This window comes from Ascaphus truei, chromosome 4 (genome assembly GCF_040206685.1).
Source record: "Ascaphus truei isolate aAscTru1 chromosome 4, aAscTru1.hap1, whole genome shotgun sequence".
NCBI lineage: Eukaryota > Metazoa > Chordata > Amphibia > Anura > Ascaphidae > Ascaphus > Ascaphus truei.
Genome location: NC_134486.1, coordinates 86,194,413 through 86,216,653, shown reverse-complemented (window position 1 = coordinate 86,216,653; position 22,241 = coordinate 86,194,413). Strand labels below are relative to the sequence as shown.

The following is a 22,241-nucleotide window of genomic DNA, read 5'->3' as shown; positions in this document are numbered from 1 at the left end:
TCCAAGAACATCCATCTCAAAACTCCTTCCCTCAAATTGGCTCCTAGGTTTCTGGGTCCCTTTTCCATCTTGGAGCAGGTAAATCCGGTTTCCTTTCGACTCCAACTTCCTCAAAGCATGAGAATTCCGAATGTCTTTCACACCTCGCTTCTCAAGCCATTCATCTCCAGTAACCTCTTTCCGGACCACACTTCTAAACCAGATCCTGTGATGGTACAGGGTAACGAAGAGTACGAGATACAGGCTTTACTGGATTCCCGTCTTTCAAGAGGTAGAGTCCACTTCTTGGTACACTGGAGAGGTTTTGGACCCGAAGAGAGGTCATGGGTACCCCTGAAAGATATTCATGCTCCAGGACTCCTCAAACGCTTCCGAGAGAAGTTTCCATCAAAACCATGGAAGGATCGTCCTGAGGCCGATCCTGAGGGGGGGGTACTGTGAGGATTCAGGGATCGCGGCGTCCGCGCCCTGATTCCTCTGCTTCTGCATTTGCCCCCGCTGCCGTGGCGCGCGTCCCTCGCCAGCATCACTCACCTCCGGCGGTTCTGGGGGTTCCCCGCCGTCCTCGGCATCCTCGGGTCCCTGCATCCTCTCACGCGGCCGCCATATTGCCCGGGCGCACGCCTGAACAGCGCGCGCCGGGTGAAGATAATTTATTCACTGCTCTGGCAGTGAAAACCCGCCCCCAGCACAGTAATAGGATCTCATGTCAAAATAAAAGTCCTCACCTGCCTGCCAATCAAGGGGACCTATCCAGGATGGCTCCACGCAGTCCTCCAGGCCTGCCTTCACCTTTGATTGGTCAGTCACACTTTATAATGCCGGTCCTTCCTATCACTCATTGCTCGACATAGTTTCCACTAGGATTACTACTCTGGCGTTTTCTCTCTCATTCTCTCAGGTTACGACTTGGCTTGGCGGACGTCTCTCTCTGGCTCTCGACCCTTGCTTGGACAAACGACCTTCCGGAATTCTCCAATCCCTGACCTTGGCTAAACGGCAACGACGACGGCATTTCTACACCGGTACCGGCAAGTATTGCTAGCTAAACATCACCTGGCCTGGCAACGCCAAATCACCACACTCCGGACACGCTCCCTTTGCTGCGGGTGCGTTCCTCTATACGTTCCTCACCTCAGTGAAAGGAACGGGTCTGGTCTGCGGGCAGCACCGGCGTAACAGGGATACAGTATATATCCTGTCACTCTGAATTACTACCCTCCTTATCCCAAAGCATCAGAATTAAAAGGGGCTCGCAGATAGAACTGGGCAGTATAGGCCAATCCCGCGGGGCTCCGAAACCCTTTATTTAAAAGGATTCCCCCTGGAGTATCATGCATCCTCCTCTTTTAGGGCAGACGATTAATCTCAGACCATTGTTATGGGCTTTGACTAGAAGGGGCACGTTCCCAACTATAAAATAATAAAGGTCACCAGATATCCTTAAAACATATAGTTCTACACATAAACATGACTTACTCTATGTATAGAAAAAAACAGAAGATAGGGGCACCCTTATTCTAAATATATTAATTAAAATAAATACAAAAGGATAAACAATATAAATTAATCCTATAGTGAATGTGCACAAATACAACCGTGTGAAAGTGACTGGATGCTGAAATAGTCCCAAAGAGTTCCAAGGATGCAGAAAACTGGAACCAGCCGTTGCTCAGCACATGAAAAGGAATAAATAAAACAACATAGTGTAATATTGTTAAGGGACAATGCACCTGAAACTAGTTAGTGATTTTTAGTTGGCAGCCCGAATTACCGTTTTTCACTGTATATTGTTATTAGAGTGATTACTATTGATATTTATCAATTATATTTTGAATAGCGCTACACAGCCCGCACTTTTTTCTTTACACTATGTACAGTGATAACCCTCCTCTGTTACTTTTCCATGGGCCTGAATCTGGAATATTCTACCCTCACTATATGTATCTCCTAGTAACATCACTATCACTATATCTAAAAGGGGGATAGTTTGACTCTGCAAAGTTATCAGACTGTACACCAGGTGACAGGTTAGACACCTTCAATAAGGTTTCTGCCTAGTAACCCTGTAACATGTGATTGGAGAGGGGCGTTACACTTTCCAAGCACATAATGGGAACCCTTTAAGGCCCTTAACCTATTAAGTGAAAATAGTGATCCCAAAGGGGGGGGTTACATAAGATATACATAATTTCTGTCTTAGATAAATTCATTCATCTTGAGACTCGAAATGATCCGAATTGGTGGATTTCCAATATTATTCTTAAACTCTGCACTAACACTATTAAGAGAATTTGTAGTGTTTACACCAAGTTAACTATGTTGGGCTATTTCTGTGCCGCCCCCCCCCCCCCAAAAAAAATACTAGTTTATGATGCAGCTGGCGTCCATTCAGTAATTTCAGCGTATAAAATGAGATTTGCCTGCACCAATTTGTGATGCTTAAGTACATAGGCTCCCATGTGTTCCCACATGTTTTCTAGAAAGAGTTTTTTTGTTTAGTTATGGCCTATCACAATTGAAGTCCTGGGACAGTACAATAGTCTTCAGTGAGCCTGGAAATGGATGGAGATTAATATGAAGGTTAAAATCTTTGGTGGGAAGAGGACTTTTTATTTTAGCGATGATGGATTTCAGCAAATGTAAGGCTAACTTTTGATCTGAAATGGTATAGGGCAGATGAAGCAGACATCAACTGAATGTACCCCCGGTAAGCACAAAACAACATTTAGTTTCATATTTTGAACAATGGGATCTCACTACATGAGTCAGACACTTCAGAGACAATGCTGTTAGAAGGATAATTTCATGTGTTTTCCCAGAGGAGTTTGGGATGTTAAAATGGCAAATATTCCTAGAAGTATGGATACTATTGCTTACCTCATTGGCCCTGTTTAGTTAGGACAAGCCCACTAACGGGAAATATCGGAATATCTGTGGAACGTGGATCTTGGGTGCATACGCAGTGAGATTATACCATGGAGACATCTGGTTCAAGTGAATGAATATAAAAATATGGGAGCAATATTCAAAATTAAAATCATAGAAAATGCAATTACTGTAGCAGAACTCCCATTTAGGGATCAAGATGTTTACTAATTATATAATGGTATAAGATGTTTTGCATGATGAATCAACTGAATGGTGTATTAATGAAATTCCATACTGTATCTTTGGCTGGTGGATTTTCTCTCATGCTTCTTTATCACTGAAAATGTGTAAACCCATTAACAGGAGTTTGGAATGATCGTCCAAACAGATCCTTCAACTGGGAAACTTTGGCAAGTGTTTGCCAGCCACAACTACTGTATATAGCACACAATGTCAAAGAATGTTTGTTCAAAGAAATGTTCTAGCTTGCCTTAAAAAAAAAAAAACACTTTAATGCAGCTGCGATTTTATTGACATAAATAACAAAAATAACAACCATGACAATGAGATTCCTAACATAATTAAAAGATTGATATTGCAGTAATATTTTGAGTAAATATTGTTTTATATTTGTGCAGTACTGGTGGTTTTTGTTTTCGGTATTTAAGGAATGCATAGATTGTTATCAAAGCTACTGCCTGACTGAGGTCACTGATAGTGCTTGTGTTAGTTAGTGTGATTTGGGTTTCATGTTCTAAACTAATTTTAATTTTGTATTAGCGGTGTGGTTTAGGTTATATTTTTTACTTCAATAATAAATCATAATCATTAAATAATATGGGCAAAAAAAAACAACATTATAATATATATTTACTTTAATACATATCATCTTACTGCCAAAAATAACATACAATCTAATGTTTATGCCACAGTGCACTTAGAGATAAAGTGACTTGCCCAAGATCACAATAAGAGACAGTTTCCCTTGCTTTAAATGCTGTGTTCTTACCCCTATGCTATACTTTCAACCCAATATTGTATCCTGTACAAAAATATACTGTATGATTTTAAATATTCATATGCAATATGCCACACATTAAAGATCATATACATTGTTTTAATATCTTCATCTTTAAACATGGAGCTCCTCTTACTTCCTCCCAAGCCTGGCCCTACTGCCCCCTTCTCCATTACTGTTGGCAGCACCATCATACACCCAGTATCACAACCATGCTGCCTGGGGGTCACATTCGATTCCTCTCGCATTCACAATGTAGCTAAAACCTGTCATTTTCTCCTATGTAAAATGGCAAAGATACGCCCTTTCCTCTGTCGCTCTACTGCTAAACTTCTAATGCAGTCCCTCATTCTCTCCCGTCTCGACTATTGTAACCTCCTGTTTAGCCTTCCTGCCTCTCACCTGTCTCCCCTACAATCTATCCTAAATGCTGCTGCTAGAATCACTTTACTCTCTCCTAGATCTGTCTTCGCATCTCTCCTGCTGAAATCCCTCTCCTAGCTTCCTATGAAATCCTGTATTACCTACAAAATTCACAACTGAAGGTGAAGGGGAGGGACCACAGTTAGAGAACAAGAATATAACTGGAAAGTACATTTACAGAGGAGAACGTCCTAATCGAACCGTCAAAACTGAAAGGGGACATGGGGCTGTGGAGATGTGCACATTGTGTAAGATATTATATGTAACCCCCTATTCCCCGGCTATGAATGGTGTCTCATCAGATTAGTCCATAAAGCTGCAATTATACTCGTAGCGTGTGTGCGCGCCACCGGAACAAGCTAATGGTGGCAAAGGAAGGCGCACATTGTGCGCGCGACCAAGAGCTACGGAGCGACAGACTAGTGAGAAGACAAATTAAATTAATTTTGGAGCGCGACGGCCGCACCACGGCCGTGTCACGTGAGCAATTCAGCCAATGAGGGCTAACCGCTCACGTGATGTCATGGCCACTCCTCCGCCATGCCTCTGCGATGCCTCCAGTGCATGTTTCGCACGCGTGATATCACGCGGGCTCAAAACACCGGTATAATCACAGCCTAAGGTAAAAGCTCAAGTAAAAGTAAAGTCATGGCAATTTTTATGGAAATGTTTGAGTTGTTTCTTTATTAAACTGGAAAGGAATGTCTTGTTGGGAGAGGTCAACAATCTAAGGCCGCGCTTATAGTGCCGTCATTGGCGACGGCGACGGGTAACGTCACCCGCCGCCACCGGCGAAAGTTATGTTTCGCCGGGCGGCAGGGTCGCGGGATTCCGGCAATTTGATTTGTTCAAGGGCCGTCACGTGACGCGACGGCCCTTGGAAAATCAAATTTTGCCGGCTTCAGATTTTCGCAACGGCGCCGTCGCTCCGTCGCTTGTCGCCATCGCGTGCACTATAAGCGCACGCGGCGGCAATGTATTTGTTTTTGGCAGACGTCACATCGCCGGCACTATAAGCACGGCCTTAGGGAATTAAGGAGCACGCAAGTCATCTAATGCAATGTATTCCATAATGAAACAAAAGAGCAAAGTCTTAAAACCTTAACAAAATTATAAAACCTACTTTAGTAAAAGACACTTGTGTTGACATTAGTAAAACTGACCAGTTATGTACATTAACGCCATAATGTAGTATTCCTACTTGTTATACTTTGCATACACCACATACAGTAACTAAAACTATATCGTTATTTATACATTGATGTAGTTCAACGTTCTAGTAATAGTAGCAGACCAACATTAGGGTGTTTCAGAGCTGAAATTATAGTGTAGAGAGCTTTTGAATCCTCAAACGTTTCATCTTCAAGCGCACTGTACACTTGAACAAGAAAGCTCTGTACATTGGCGAGTTTACCAAAATAACTATAACCATTCCACATTTTGGTGCTTTCATTCCATGTGTTTTTTTTTACGAACTTTACCAAACTATTTTAGCATGAATTACTGAAATATTCATAATTATACAAACAATACAGGTGCCTAGGATGCTGTACTGAGTGGTAATTTATGATTTTGTAGCTGGATGGGTCTACAAAATCTAGCAAAATAAAATGGGTTAAGTAGCAATGTAATGTGACACTGTAGCAAGACGGGGAAATGGAAAATTATTAATAAATTATGATGCAGCATGACCTGCAGATCTAAAATAGTTTAATTTTTTTTTTTACAAGCCAAAGCACATTGAAGGCATGGGATTGAAATGGAAAAATAAATAAATATATATTTAGTATTTTATGAAAGAAACTGAAATTAAGAAAAGTACATTTATCATAATACCATTTCCCTTTTTATTTTCTTAATGTGTGCATTAAGTGACATAAGGAACCCTAAGACTACAAGTATGTTAAGTTAAGAAACAGTCTGATTTGTATTTTGTTTGGTATATTGAAGGTGTATGTAAAGTAATGAGAGACAGGTGCAACTGTTTTCATCAAATTTATATTAGGAAAATGCAATAGGAGCATTATAGAGTGCACAGCCGTCATAACACAGCTAGAATGACTTGCACACAGTTGTATGCAAATCTATTTAACCTCCAAACCAAATGACAATAAAGGAATACAACAAAAAAAAAAATGTGATTAAACATCGGTGGGCAATCAAGAAATAAAGTAATTATACATATATATACAGTTAGGTCCGGAAATAATTGGACACTGGCACATTTTCATAATGTTGGCTCTGTACGCCACCACAATGGATTTGAAATGAAACAACCGAGATGCAATAGAAGTGCAGACTTTCAGCTTTAATTCAAGGGGTTGAACAAAAATATCGTATGAAACGATATTTCATACACAGTCCACTTATTTTAGGGGCTCAAATGTAATTGGACAAATTAACACAATCATAAATAAAATGTTAATTTTTAATACTTTGTCGAGAATCCTTTGCAGGCAATCACTGCTTGAAGTCTGGAATGCATGGACATCACCAAACGCAGAGTTTCCTCCTTTGTGATGCTTTGCCAAGCCTTTACTACAGCTGTCTTCAGTTGTTGTTTGTTCATGGGTCTTTCTGCCTTAAGTTTTGTCTTCAGCAAGTGAAATGCATGCTCGATCGGGTTGAGATCAGGTGAATGACTTGGCCATTGCAGAATATTCCCCTTCTTTGCCTTAAAAAAAACTCCTGGGTTGTTTTCGCAGTATGTTTTGGGTCATTGTCCATCTGTAAAATGAAGCGCCGTCCAATCAACTTCGCTGAATTTTGCTGAATCTGAGCAGACAATATATCCCTATACACATCAGAATTCATCCGGCTGCTTCTGTCTTCTGTCACATCATCAATAAACAGTAGTGAACCACTTCCATTGTAATCCATGCATGCCCATGCAATCACACTGCCTCCATCGTGTTTTACAGATGTGGTATGCTTCGGATCATGAGCCGTTCCAAGCATTCTCCATACTTTTGTCTTCCCATCATTCTGGTAGTTTGATCTTAGTTTCATCTGTCCATAGAATGCTGTTCCAGAACTGGGCTGGCTTTTTTAGATATTGTTCGGTAAAGTCTAATCTGGCCTTTCTATTCTTGAGGCTTATGAATGGTTTGCACCTTGTGGTGAACCCTCTGTATTTGCTCTCGTGAAGTCTTCTCTTTATGGTAGACTTGGATAATGATATGCCTACCTCGTGGAGAGTGTTCTTCACTTGGCTGGATGTTGTGAAGGGGTTTTTCTTTATCATGGAAAGGATCCTGTGATCATCCACCACTGTTGTCTTCCGTGGACGTCCAGGCCTTTTTGTGTTGCAGAGCTCACCAGTGCATTCTTTTTTTCTCAGAATGTACCAAACTGTTGATTTGGCCACTCCTAATGTTCCTGCTATCTCTCTGATGGATTTTTTTTTTTTTTTTTGCAGCCTAAGGATGCCGTTTCACTTGCGTTGAGAGCTCTTTTGACCGCATGTTGTGTGTTCACAGCAGCAGCTTCCAAAAATGCGAATGCCACACCTGGAATCAACTCCAGACCTTTTACCTGCTTAATTGATGATGAAATAACGAAGGAATAGCCCACACCTGTCCATGAAACAGTTTTTGAGTCAATTGTCCAATTACTTTTGGTCCCTTGAAAAAGAGGGGGCTACATATTAAAGAGATGTAATTCCTAAACCCTTTCTCCAATTTGGATGTGAATACCCTAAAATTAAAGCTGATAAATTGCACTTTAAGCCCATATTCATTATTTAACTGTAACTTGAATTTATTTTGGTACACAGCCGAAATAACAAAACTTGTATCAGTGTCCAATTATTTCCGGACCTAACTGTATATATATGGAACACACAAGATGGCGCTCAATACCTAAACACAGTGAATAATATATATAAACACTTAATGGAAAAACTATGTATATAAATTTGAAGATAAACACAAAATACAAAATAAAAATAAAGACACTCAAACCCTTGGACGGACTGTTTCAAGGTCCACATGAAACATAGGAAGGAAAAACCAGGGGAGCGTTGACACCTTTAAGAAGAAAAAAAGACAAACATAGTGCAACCTGTAGCAAAATATGTTATAAGGAGCTCCCAGCCGGGCACCACATACTAAGGCCAATGCCTAATGGGATATAGCAGCAGGAACAACTCGGAGGAGATAATCTTTAGAAAAGAGAGGCACTCGTGCAGTATCCAATAAAATACAGTTTATCCAAAAATGATAAAAGTGGAGGCTTACAGAATCCCAATGGGAAAACAGCATTGACGGTGGTGATTTCAAGACCACATCACAGCGTCTCTGTGCCAGCAAACCGCCACGGTACACTTCAGCCTGGAGCCGTCTCGTCACTTCCGGTCTTGGGGCCGTCACGTCACTTCCGGTATATATAGTCTTCGACAAATGCGGTCGCCCTGTCGCCCGTCGCGACCACATTTTACCCCCTGGTGAGGTGTTTCGGCAGCATGCTGTGGTGGGATGCTGCGGCGGCATTTTTCTCCTTCTCCGATTGCACTTACAATGGCCGTGCGGGAAGTGACCCAAAATGGCTGCCAAAGCGAGATTATAGCCGGGAGGTGTAGCTAGAGGCAGGCCTGGGTCTGCAAGGCTACTAAATGGCCAACGCAGGCCCGTGAGCAAGGTGCACCGAGGCGACAGTCCAACCTGGGTGCGGGGTAGGCGGTGCAACCACTCCGCCTGTGCTGCGGCTGACGGGGCTCGAGGGCCTGCCTCATCCCTGGAGTCCCGCTTGATCCGGGTCACGTGAGCCCTGGGGAAGCGCACCGGCTGGCGGAACCTGATGAAGGGGAGGCTAGTGGAGATCGCTGCCGGTGCGGGGGAGGCGGTGCAACCACTCCGCCTGTGCTATGTCTGACGGAGCTTCTGGGTTTGCCGGTGCTCGCGTACCTGCCTCTTCCCCGGAGTCACGCTTGTTGGTGATCCAGGTCACGTGAGCCCAGAGGAAGCGCGCCGGTTGGCAGGACCTAATCCGGAGGATGGGGAGGCCAGTGAAGAGCACTGCTGGAGCGCCCAAAGGAAAGTAAGTGCAGCCAGAAAGTAAAGGAGCCATCTGAACCCCGCGCACCCCCCTCCCGCTCGGGGAGCTGTTAGGCAGCAGACACATACCTCTCACTGCCCCGAAGCTCCCCACCCAGTCAGTCAGTCACCCACCTTGACTAGTCACCCACCCAATTCTTATTAGGAATTTATTCCATTTTTTGAAAGTGGGGTGAGGGGCGGGGCTAGGTGACAAGTAGATTGTTTGGTTCGGCGAGTAGATTTTTAGGTGATTTGTCGACCACTGTGTATATGTACATATATATATGTAAACCACAACATCACCATCAAACCAGCAGATAAAGGAGGTGCAGTGGTGCTTACGAACACAAATAAATACATAGAAGAAGGCAATAGACAACTCACAGACAACACCTACTACAAGAAACTCACGCATGATCCAACCCAGGAATATACAAAGCAACTCATGAATCTCATTCAATCATTCCCTAACCACCTGCAACCACAATTAAAGCAACTAATACCTGACAACCCAGGATTTGGGATCTTCTACATGCTTCCCAATAGTCACAAACCAGGAAATCCCGGCAGACCTTTTATAACAGGTATGGATACACTCACTGAAAAAAATATCAGTCTTAGTGGAGAATATCCTCAAACCTTTAGTCAGACGCACCAACAGCTACATACAAGATACCACAGATTTTCTCAATAATTTTAACAACATCAACCAACTACCATCCAACACACTGCTAGTTACCATGGATGTAGAATCCCTCTACAGCAACATCCCCCACAAGGATGGTATTGAGGCATGCCTGCAATTGTATTGTATTGTATGTCTTTATTTATATAGCGCCATAAATGTACATAGCGCTTCACAGTAGTAAAACATGTTGTAATCATATAAATAACAAATAATATAAATAAAAGGTCATGGGAATAAGTGCTTCAGACATAAAAGTAACATTAAGGAAGCACGGAGGAGTCCCTGCTCTGAGGAGCTTACAATCTAATTGGTAAGTAGGGGAGCGTATAGAGACAGTAGGAGGGAATTCTAGTAAGTGCGTCTGCAGGGGGCCAAGCTTTATGTATCATGTGTCCAGGATTATCCACAGTGCTATTCATATGCTTCTTTAAGCAAATGTGTCTTAAGGTGGGTCTTCATGGTGGATAGAGAGGGTGCTAGTCGGGTATTGAGGGGAAGGGCATTCCAGAGGTGCGGGGCAGTCAGTGAGAAAGGTTTAAGGCGAGAGAGGGCTTTAGATACAAAGTGGGTAGAAAGAAGACATCCTTGAGAAGAACGCAAGAGTCGGGATGGTGCATAGCGAGAAATTAGGGCTGAGATGTAAGGAGGGGCAGAAAAGTGTAAAGCTTTAAAAGTGAGGAGGAGAATTGAGTGTGAGATGCGAGATTTGATCAGAAGCCAGGAGAGGGATTTTAGGAGGGGAGAAGCAGAGACAGATTTCGGAAAGAGTAGAGTGATTCTGGCAGCAGCGTTTAGGATAGATTGTAGGGGAGACAGGTGAGAGGCAGGGAGGCTGGACAGCAGGAGGTTGCAGTAATCGAGACGGGAGAGAATGTGGGCCTGAGTCAGAGTTTTAGCAGTCGAGTAACAGAGGAAAGATCTTATCTTTGTGATATTGCGGAGGAAAAAGCGACAATTCCTTACAATATCTCCCCTGGATCAGAAATACAGCGCTGATGTAATTACCAAACTGATAGAATACATCCTCACACACAACTACTTCAGCTTCAATAAGAAAATGTACCTACCTGTACAACTAATGGGGACTGCAATGGTTACCAAGATGACACCGCAATATGCCAATCTTTTCATGGCAAATCTTGAACAAAGATTCTTAACTACATGCCCCCAACTCCAGCTTCCATCCCACTCATACCAAACAAGGTATCATACACAGCCAGGCTATAAGATACCACCGCATATGCTCTGACACTGAAGACAGAAACCGGCATTTCACAACCCTGACTGAATCGTTCAGACAGAAGGGATACAAACCAAAGAATATTGCCAAAACTATTACATCTGCACTAAAAGCCCCACGAGAACACCTGCTACAATAGACAGAAAGAACCTACCACACGCATACCACTAGTGGCCACATACAACCCTACCCTAGAGGGAATACGAAAAATAATCAAAGATCTGCAACCTATGCTGGAAGAGGATGTGACATTAAAAGAAATATTTCCCAAACCTCCCATTCTTGCGTTCCAGCAACCACCAAACCACCTCAAACAGAAATTAGTCAACAGAAAACTTCACAACGAACTTAAAGACACTGATTATGGCACAAAACCGTGCAACAACACACATTGTAAACTCTGCAAACATATATGCCAAGATCCCACCGCCAGTCACAACAATGGAACATTCAATGTTAAAGGATCATACTACTGCACATCCAGGAATGTAGTGTATATGATTCAATGCAACAAATGTGACCAAGGTTGCTACATTGGGGAAACCAGCCAAAAGCTTCAAGGCAGAATGAATATGCACAGACGCTATACAACACCATGAAGAAGGAAGATACTGCTCACCAGTGGGACATCATTTCTCAGAACCAGATCATTCCATAAATGATTTAAAAATCAAAATCCTCAATGGAATGGCACCCAAGAACGGAAAACATTTGAGCTCAGAATGATAAGACTCTTTGCCACCAAAACAAAGGGACTTAATGTGGATATGGGGTTTCTCACACACTATCAGAATTGTTTGTAATTATCATGCCTGTCTCTATTCTTAAAAATCGTGAAAAGGTGAATATAAAGGCGCGAACAACTTAAATGTGAAAATAAAAAGTGAATGTAATATAAATCACACAAATAAAAAATAGTGATATTAAAATAATATATAAATGTTAATCTAATATCCCAGCTCAAACCCTCTGGTGGGACCTGTTTCACGGGTTCCAAGATGTAAGGTAATTCTCAAACAATCCAGAAGGAGCATGTAAGAGAAAAGAAGACAAGAGAACACACAATATAAGTGCAGATGTATAGGAAAATGAGATAAGGTACATAGTAATATCTTGGCTCGTGTGTCCAGCCTACTCACAAGATGTAGATGAATAAAAAGCGGTTTGCAAATGGGGCTACTACCCGTGTGGAATGAGTGTGGTCAGGATCTCCCCTCAAAGGCACAGTCAGCGATGTGATGGGTTATAAGAGAGATGGGAAAAAGCTACATAGCGCGATCAGGCTGATAGACAAATTCTTTATGTAAAAAGTATATAAAATGCGCACTTACAATGTGCAAAAATAAAACAAGCATGTATCGCTTAATAAGTGAAAAAGAAGGGTCACCGCACTGCTCACCGCCTCCCCTGGGTTCTCCAAGCTTCACCCACTCGTAGTCTGTTGTTGGAGCTTGTTCTCTTGCGCCCGTCGGAACATGTGACGTCACGGCTGCAGGGCTGGTGAACTACGGATCGCCTTCAGGATCAAAAAGGTACCACTCAACGCGTTTCGCCCAGTTTAGAAAACTGTATCCGGCTTCGTCAGGAGTGTGTATGTTGGTATGAATGAACCCTTTATATACCCCTTCACATATATCAATTAAACAATTAAACAATTAACTATGGTAATACACTCAGCCCTAATGGCGCTTGAATCTGTTTTTGTGAACAAACAATGTACAATAAATAAATAATAAATAACAATTGATTTCAAAGCAACATACTATGACATTAAAAATTAGCAATTAGCAGAGTATAGCATACAGAGTAGAGAAATTTATGAACCGTCATTAAGAATGTAGAGAATGTGTATATAGATAGTATAGAAAATATAGAAGAGAGGGACAATTTGATCAAATCTTAATGTCTTATTTTATCAGTAAAGACATATATGTCTATGGGTTGAGTGTCCTAATAGACAGGATGGCAATAAGATAGCTAGCTATTAATGGCTAGTTATTAGTGTAGTTCTTATCTATTATTTATTTTAAATCTTATAATTTACATATAATTCTTATTTTTAGAAGATAGATGGGCAACTAATAGTACAGTTGTAATTACTATCAGGGGATTCGAAAGGACAAATGCTCTAGGCACTAAGAGTAGCTTACATGGTAGATCAAATTCCAATACATACATGAATCTTCATAATTGATAGCATTATATGTGGTCTTCATTAATATTGAGAAGAAATCGTCATGTAATTTCATATTCAAATAAATTCGTAAATTTACAAGTTTTACAGGTAGGACGAGCAAAAAAACATGTACAGTATGTGTTGGAATTTGATCTACCATGTAAGCTACTCTTAGTGCCTAGAGCATTTGTCCTTTCGAATCCCCTGATAGTAATTACAACTGTACTATTAGTTGCCCATCTATCTTCTGAAAATAAGAATTATATGTAAATTATAAGATTTTAAATAAATAATAGATAAGAACTACACTAATAACTAGCCATTAATAGCTAGCTATCTTATTGCCATCCTGTCTATTAGGACACTCAACCCATAGACATATATGTCTTTACTGATAAAAAAAGACATTAAGATTTGATCAAATTGTCCCTCTCTTCTATATTTTCTATACTATCTATATACACATTCTCTACATTCTTAATGACGGTTCATAAATTTCTCTACTCTGTATGCTATACTCTGCTAATTGCTAATTTTTAATGTCATAGGATGTTGCTTTGAAATCAATTGTTATTTATTATTTATTTATTGTCCATTGTTTGTTCACAAAAACAGATTCAAGCGCCATTAGGGCTGAGTGTATTACCATAGTTAATTGTTTAATTGATATATGTGACGGGGTATATAAAAAGTTCATTCATACCAACATACACACTCCTGACGAAGCCGGATACAGTTTTCTAAACTGGGCGAAACACGTTGAGTGGTACCTTTTTGATCCTGAAGGCGATCCGTAGTTCACCAGCCCTGCAGCCGTGACGTCACATGTTCCGAAGGGCGCAAGAGAACAAGCTCCAACAACAGATTACGAGTGGGTGAAGCTTGGAGAACCCAGGAGAGGCGGTGAGCAGTGCGGTGACCCTTCATTTTCACTTATTAAGTGATACATGCTTGTTTTATTTTTGCACAATGTAAGTGCGCATTTTATATACTTTTTCCATAAAGAATTTGTCTATCAGCCTGATCGCGCTATGTAGCTTTTTCCCATCTCTCTTATAACCCATCACATCGCTGACTGTGCCTTTGAGGGGAGATTCTGACCACACTCATTCCACACGGGTAACAGCCCCATTTGCAAACCGCTTTTTATTCATCTACATCTTGTGAGTAGGCTGGACACACGAGCCAAGATATCACTACGTGCCTTATCTCAATTTCCCATACATCTGCTCTTATATTGTGTGTTCTCTTGTCTTCTTTTCCCTTACATGCTCCTCCTGGATTATTTGAGAATGTCTCTATTCTTATCCACACCTTCTCAGCCCCCTACCCCCCATTGCTGTTCCTTGTCGCCCTTCCATGGCTTCAAAAACGTTATAAACCCACTTTATCTACAGTACATCTGGGGTTTTTTTTTGCTCTCCCTTACACTGTTTTAGCCATAGATTCCTTTGTTAATCAGTATTGCAGACCTGAGGAAGAGAGAACTCTCCAAAGCTTGTCCTATGACTAGGGTGACCAGGTGTCCCGTTTTAGCCGGGACTGTCCCGGTTTTTTAATGGTTGTCCCGGTTTTTTAATGGCTGTCCCGGCTGCCCCGCATTTTTTTAAATGTCCCCTTTTTTTGTGGCTGTTCCGGATTTGGCCATCAGAGCAGGGGGGCAGCAGAGAGCACAGAATGCAGGCAGAGAGGAGAGCAGGAGGAGAGCGGAGGCCGGTCTGGCTGCAGAGGGTGGGGGCGGGGTTAGTGTCAGCGGAGCCTCAGCAGTGAGAGCCGGAAGTGAGGTGCCTGCTGCCAGTCAAGATGGCTTCCCCCCCTCCATGCTCCACAGTGACAGGTAGGACACAGAGAGAGTGAGTGTGAGTGGCTCTGTGTGTGTCACTGGTTGAGTGTGTGTGTGTGTGTGTGTGTGTGTGTGTGTCACTGGCTCTGTGTGTGTGTCACTGGCTCTGTGTGTGTGTGTGTCACTGGCTCTGTGTGTGTGTGTGTGTGTGTGTCACTGACTGTGTGTGTGTGTTTGTGTGTGTGTGTGTGTCACTGGCTGTGTGTGTGTGTGTGTGTGTGTGTGTGTGTGTCAGTGGCTCTGTGTGTGTGTGTGTGTGTGTGTGTGTGTGTGTGTGTGTGTGTGTGTGTGTGTGTGTGTGTGTGTGTATGGGGGGGTCAGTGGCTGTGTGTGTGTGTGTGTGGGGGGGTGGGTGGGAGGGGGGGGTCAGTGGCTCTGTGTGTTTGTGTGTGTGTGGGTCAGTGGCTTTGTGTGTGTAGGTCAGTGGCTCTGTGTGTGTGGGTCAGTGGCTCCGTGTGTGGGTGTATGGGTCAGTGGCTCTGTGTGTGTGGGTGTTATGGGTCAGTGGCTCTCTGTGTGTAGGTCAGTGACTCTGTGTGGGTCAGTGGCTCTGTGTGGGTCAGTGGGTGTGTGGGTCAGTGGCTCTGTGTGGGTCAGTGGGTGTGTGGGTCAGTGGCTCTGTGTGGAGATAACATTTTTTTAGATCTATTTATTATATATTTATTTATCTTGCCTTTGGCTGTATCCTCCCCTCCAAATTCCGTTAACATGGCCGCGCGACGTCACGTAATGCACATTGCCATAACAACGAGCCGCTCCGTGACGTCACACGGCATCAAGTTGACATGACAACGGGACGCATTATGGCGCCGAGGCATCACGTGCTGCCACATTGTCATGGCAACATGTCACCGCCTGACGTTAGTGTCTCGTTGTCATGGCAACGGGGTGCGTCACGTGATGTAATTTGTTTTATAAATAATTTTTTAATGTGTCCCGGTTTTTCATTTTGAAAATCTGGTCACCCTACCTATGACATAAATTGTTAGTCCAAAATAAAAAAAGGTATCACCTAATACTGAACACACACACATAAATAAAATCAGATACTTGATCATTGCTTTCCCCCTTTCTATTGTGTACGATACCATAGTAAGATTGTAGCAACATTGCAATTTAATATGAAAGATGATTGGCATGGCAGGCAACCAATCAGGCGCCTGTATACCATAAACAACGGCTTGTCACTGTGTCTTTCCGGCCAATCCCCTTCTCTCATCAGTAAGCAGCCCCTCCGTTTCGCTACTTCTCAAGCGTTCCCCCAGCACAGCCATTTAAAGCGCCGATTAGCGCCGCCCCCTTTCCGAGCAGCAGTCATTCGTCTCTTTTTTTTTGACTGACAGGAGCGCGGGCCATTCGGCGTTCAGAATCCGGGCTGCTGGGCGGGTGACAATGTGGAAAGCGGTGGCGGTGGAGGAGCAGACTCTGGGTTTTTGCAAGGAGGGTTCTTGCACCCAGGTCTGTGCCTGAGTCCAGGGCCGGGGCCACTGTGAGTGGATGGGATTGCACGTTCCTGCCTGCACATTATATAAAGACTAGGGCTCTGCGGGATTGCTCCCGCCGCGTGTTTATGTGGGTGCTGTGAGTCAGGGCAGAGGATGCCTCCGTGCTGTCGGTATGGATGATACACAGTCAGGGTGCCAAGGATTAAATGCCGCTGTGGGCTGCAGGAGGAGAAGGTAAGCTGTGCTCCCAGAAGCAGAGAGGACTGTATATCGCACCCTGAACAATATCATCATCATATATTTAGAAGATTACTTGCAGTTGTCCCCCTCCCTCTTCAATTTGGAGCTTGCATTGGACGAGACCTTCCTGTGAAACTCCCCAGCCGGGTCTTCCTCCCTGGATTGTGCCTTTACTCCCCCTCCCCTTAGATTTAAATACAAAGCTTCTCACCTTCCAGCCTGTTTCCGGATTTGGACCTGATTTGTTAATTACACGCCGGTTAAATGAGTGCTGAGGGTGTTGAGAACCAGCCAGATAATCCGTTAACGGGTTGCCCCAAATTCCTGCAGTGACAGGGGTACGGGAGAGGGTCTCCCTGCTAGATATTCATTCAATATCTTGGTTGGGAAAATTGTGGAAGTAATATCGTGTGTGTGTGTGACACACACCACGTATGTATACAAACTATGTCTGTTCAAAGACCTTGTTATGTTTGACTGGGCAAACAAAATCAGTTGCACAATGTATAATTCTGGTTGTGTTGTGATGAGCCATGACACACATGATCTCTCTGAGGCTGGCTGTTGGCGTGTGTTTTCCATGGTGCAGCCACTAATCAGGCAGTCGTTTACACCTCTACAGCCTTTACACTTTCTCTGCTCCATAACACCAGACGCGGTGTAATATGGAGGGGGTGGGGAGAGCGAGCCGGAGTCCCTGACACAGCACTACTATGTATTGCAAATACCACCCTTTCCTATGCATAGATGATCATCACCAGGAATTAAAATGTAGGAACTATTTATTTGGGGGCGGGGGGGGGGGGGTGTACATATGAAATTAGTCAAATAGATACATTCCCATGATGTAAACCTGTATAAACGCAACCCCTCCCAATCCTAGTCCCAACCCTCATGTCACCCAGACCTGGCTGTATATTGGCAGGAGGGTGTCCTGTGGTTGTGTGTGTCTTGCTAGCATGTAATTCATTCTTTGTGGGTAGAGAGGCTATAGGCGGTGGGAAGAGCCAGGCTCCCTACAAGCCTAGTACAATGAGCATGCACACAAACGCAGGGATTACACGCTGTTGTTTAATGATGTCAAATATTAACAAGTGTTTTCTTCCCCCCTTCCCTGGCTCGCCTCGTTTGCTGCACCAGCTGAGCTGTAGAGATTCCACGTCATTTCGCCTGGGAGGAGGGCTGACTTTCCATGCACTGGGGACTTCCTCTCTCCCACAGTCATGCAGGAGGCTCCTGAGCTGGCTGGCTGCTGCTGCTGTTTTCTGATGTGGGATCTACCGTTTTCTCTGCTGTCTGCTGGGCAAGAGCCTGTTGGCAACCTCTGCCCTTCAATGGCCACCACCTTGTAAGGCTGCTGGAGTTTAGACCAGACACCTCTCTTTTTCTCAGCTGTTTGGACCTATTACTGGATCATGGCTTCAGTGTGGAAGAGGCTGCAGCGTGTGGGGAAACATGCCTCCAAGTTCCAGTTTGTGGCATCCTACCAGGAGCTGATGGTGGAGTGCTCCAAGAAATGGTCAGTGGCTTCCTTCAGGCACTTGTCTTCCTTCTAAGTTCTGGCACTGTCTTTACTGTATACTTTGCGTGAAAGAAAATGTGGCTCCGAAACAGCTAGTTCTAGGGTGTTGCACTGTAAACAAGTCGCACAAATGGGCACCACATAATTATAAATGCAGCAAACAGCACTTCATCAAGTCGACTACAGTTTGTTAGGAGTCCATGTTTTGGGTTGATCCTTGAGTACACGAGATTTGAATGGGAGTTAAGACTTGCTAAAACATTGCACGGTTTAGTAAATTTGGGCCATTGTCCTGATGGCTACTAACAAATCCCTGAGTTATGGTGTAGAGTTGAATACCCCACTAATCCCCTAACATAGTGTAATGCTAATAAGAGTTCAGACTGCCAATATTTTCAGCTGCATGTCTGTATTTTTAACGTTTTCTTTTTAATGAGCCTGGCCTTTCTGTCATTGCGTGATAGATACATTATGAGTAAATTGACACTGAGTTCAAAGACCTTGGCTCTCTGTTTCACATAATTGGGCTTTGCAAGAGGCTGTTGCCCCTCTGGCAATAAGGGATATATTAAAAAGAATGAACAAAAAAGAATGGCATGAACAAGGAAGCAATAGATGAAATAGAAGATCCAAAGCGGTATACAAAAGCTAAAACATGAGGCTAAAGGAAGAGAAATATCATCAGAGGAAAAAAGATAGGGTAGTGAATGGAACAGAAAAATATGAAACTACATGGAGTGACCGCAAGGGTACAATTTAGGAAATGGAGTGAACATACAATATTGGACCATATTTACTAAGCAGTTTAGTCATAAAATACATTACCCCACTATAAGGTATCTTATGACAGCGCTGCTTACTAAATATGGCGCATAATAATGAACATAAAAACCTAATGCAGAAACGCTAACGACTCTAATGTAGGAAATAGAATGGACATACAAATATATATTTACTAAGCAGTGCTTTGCCAAGACAGCGGCGTCAAGACGCCTTGGAGCACCTTCATTTGAATTGGCTTTGAGGCAAAGCATTGCTTACTAAATATATCACTTTATATAGAAAATGTGATCACCAGAAATAATGAAGACAATGGAACAAACGTGTAGTGTAGGTAGAGGAATAAACCGAAGGATTGAACAACGGAAATGAACATAGGATTAAATGGAAGAAACGTTGATTACAGTGCAGGAAATGTGATGAACATAAGTATAGGGTCATATTTTCTGAGCATTTCTACTCCATAAGACGCCTTGCACCAGGACACACCGTAAGGCCCATTTAAGTGAATGGACCATAATGTTTCTGCCGGCGACGGAAAGTGTCTTCTAGCAAAGCACCACTTGGAAAATGTGGGCCTATATATGTTTTATTTATTTAATTTCCAGCAGAATAATTTATTTTCTTTCCTTTTATCTAATTGTACTTTAAAGCTGCAGACCAAGCAATATCCTACATGTGTTTTTTTATTTTTTTTTTAAATCAATTCTGTACTATGAGAAAATACTTATAGCATTTTCTTTTTAGAACAATTCTGAATTACGTTTTTAAAGTATTATAATGTAATAATCAGTTTGGTGTCTATAGCAACCATTTACAAAGTCACGTCCTCTTCGTCTTCTGAAACAGGCTCTGGCACACCCCTTTTTGAGCTGTTCCCGCTCTCTAGCAGTGCACCAATTGTATCTAGTGACTGCCTGGTCACATGATCTTCCCCACAGAACTTTGCATCTTTGGTCCTCTTCGGCTGCACTGATAGCCATTTAGTGAACCCCCGAGCCGAATCTTTGCCGATCGATCGGCAACTTAGCTAATTACTTATCATTGTGTGGATTGTATTGATGCACATATTAAAGGGGAAAAAACAGCCGCTTGGACTGCTGCTTTAACTCCCTTTTCTCTGTTTCTTCCTTTATTCATTCCATTTGCTTACCGCATACTCGTGTTTCCTACATTTTATCCTAAGTAGTATGGACAATTTCTTAGGCTGAGTCCCCGCTGGCGCTGAGCACGCTCATGCTTTAAGAGCGCTCCAAGCATGAGCGCCGGGTGTCCTCCGATTTGCGCGGGGGGGAGGGGGTGCGGCATTGCGGGCCAGCTGAGCGCGCGGGGAAGTATAGTGTGTTTTTTTTTCTTTCTGGTAAGCGCGGAACACGGGTCAGTGTGAGTGCACGAGCACCGCGTGAGCGGGAACATATATATGTGTGTGTGTAAGTTTAACGCGGCAAGCACCGCCTGCTCAGCGCTGGCAGGGATGCAGCCTGGGACATGGTGCAGGGAGCGGCGCTGGGCAGCGCTGACGCTCGTGCTCTCCTTTTTCTTGTCCCTGCATGAGCATCAGCGAGCGCGCGTGTGTGCCGGGTGGGAGGCTTTCTGGAGGCGGATCGGGATGCGGGGCTAGCGCGCCACATCACGGCGCCGACGTCACGGACTGCCATTGGCTTCTGGCAGTCACGTGACCGGCCCTGCGCTTGCATGAGCGTCAAAATTTAAACTTGCCTGTCTCCTGCATTTCCACACGCCTGCGGAAGCGCCGTCTAAAGCCGCGCTGATCGGGATAATGTTTTCCATCAGCGCGCCTCAGCACGGTCTTTTTGACCATGTCAGAGGCCTAACATGGCATTTGATGCTCTTTGTGTTATCTAAATGGTACTGTCATAAGACAAAGTCCAGTACCTGAAAACACCTCGCTGTTCATTCACTTAAATGGACCACAATGGGCAATATTCATTAAACGGGCCTGGAAACATCTTCATTGCTTAAGCAGTAAAATGTAACCTCTGGCTCCTATAAGAAGCGACGGGCAACAGTATGCCCCATCATGCTTTGCGAGTGCGGGCAGTGCAATTGTGATCTAGCACCGCTTACTAAATATTGACCTGTATATTTTTTTCATTTCATTATTTACAGTGAACATAGATGTATTTCATTACTATTATGTATGCATATCTCTATTTTATATAGCGCCACAGTGTTCTCAGCAATTTACAAAGACAATACAGTACGGGGAATTATAATACAATAAGAGCAACAAAAGCAGACAATCGGAAAGCAAATCCCTGCCCCTGAGAGCTTACAGTCTAAGTGGTATGTTTGGGAGACTTGCAGAACGAGCAGGTGAGGGGATGAGTGCATACAACAGCACCACTGTTGAAGATGAAAAATGTTTTATATTTTAGTAAAAAGGGAGTAGCAGTTCTCGCTGTACACACACACAAACACACACATACACACGCACAGGTTCTGTGGAGCAGAAATGCTCTGTTTTCAGCACACTGGGCTCACTAGTTCCCAAGATATTTACCACTAGAGTTTGTGCCGGTACCGTCCCTTACAGAGGAAAGCAAAGTGTAAATCTTCCATGTCTGGCGGGCCGATAGGATGCAGCGATGTCCTCAGTCGTGGCTTAATATTTACCTGCATGACGCGGGGGGATTTAAATACAAGGAAGTACTTGCACGCACCTTTCACAAAGTATCCTGGGAACTATGGGTCACTGGGGCTGAAATTAACGCGTTCAGCTCTAAGGTTCCCCTGCTTCTCATTCATTTAAAAAAGGGGGGTGGTGGACTGTTCATTTAAGATGAGAAAATTGGCATGTTCTTTAGGTGTTAGATAACTGCAGGATGCACAACTCTGCTTAATAAATGGCGCAGTCACATTTGATTTATTTATAAAATATTTTACCAGGAAGTAATACATTGAGAGTTACCTCTCGTTTTCCAGTATGTCCTGGGCA

At 43.3% G+C, this 22,241-nt stretch overlaps 1 protein-coding gene across 7 annotated transcripts in view; it reads left to right on the top strand.

The window, feature by feature from the left end:
* Window positions 1-16,669: 16,669 nt before the first annotated feature.
* Window positions 16,670-22,241, top strand: part of EHBP1 (EH domain binding protein 1) — a 428,910-nt gene continuing 423,338 nt past the window's right edge. For 6 of the 7 annotated variants that reach the window (XM_075596151.1, XM_075596150.1, XM_075596149.1 and 3 more), the window contains exons 1-2: window positions 16,671-16,974; window positions 18,121-18,499. In XM_075596151.1, coding sequence (XP_075452266.1) covers window positions 18,396-18,499 — 104 coding nt within the window. In that variant the 5' untranslated portion in view covers window positions 16,671-16,974; window positions 18,121-18,395. Of the gene's footprint in view, window positions 16,975-18,120; window positions 18,500-22,241 lie in introns of all 7 variants that reach the window. The other variant, XM_075596145.1, reaches the window with a different exon arrangement.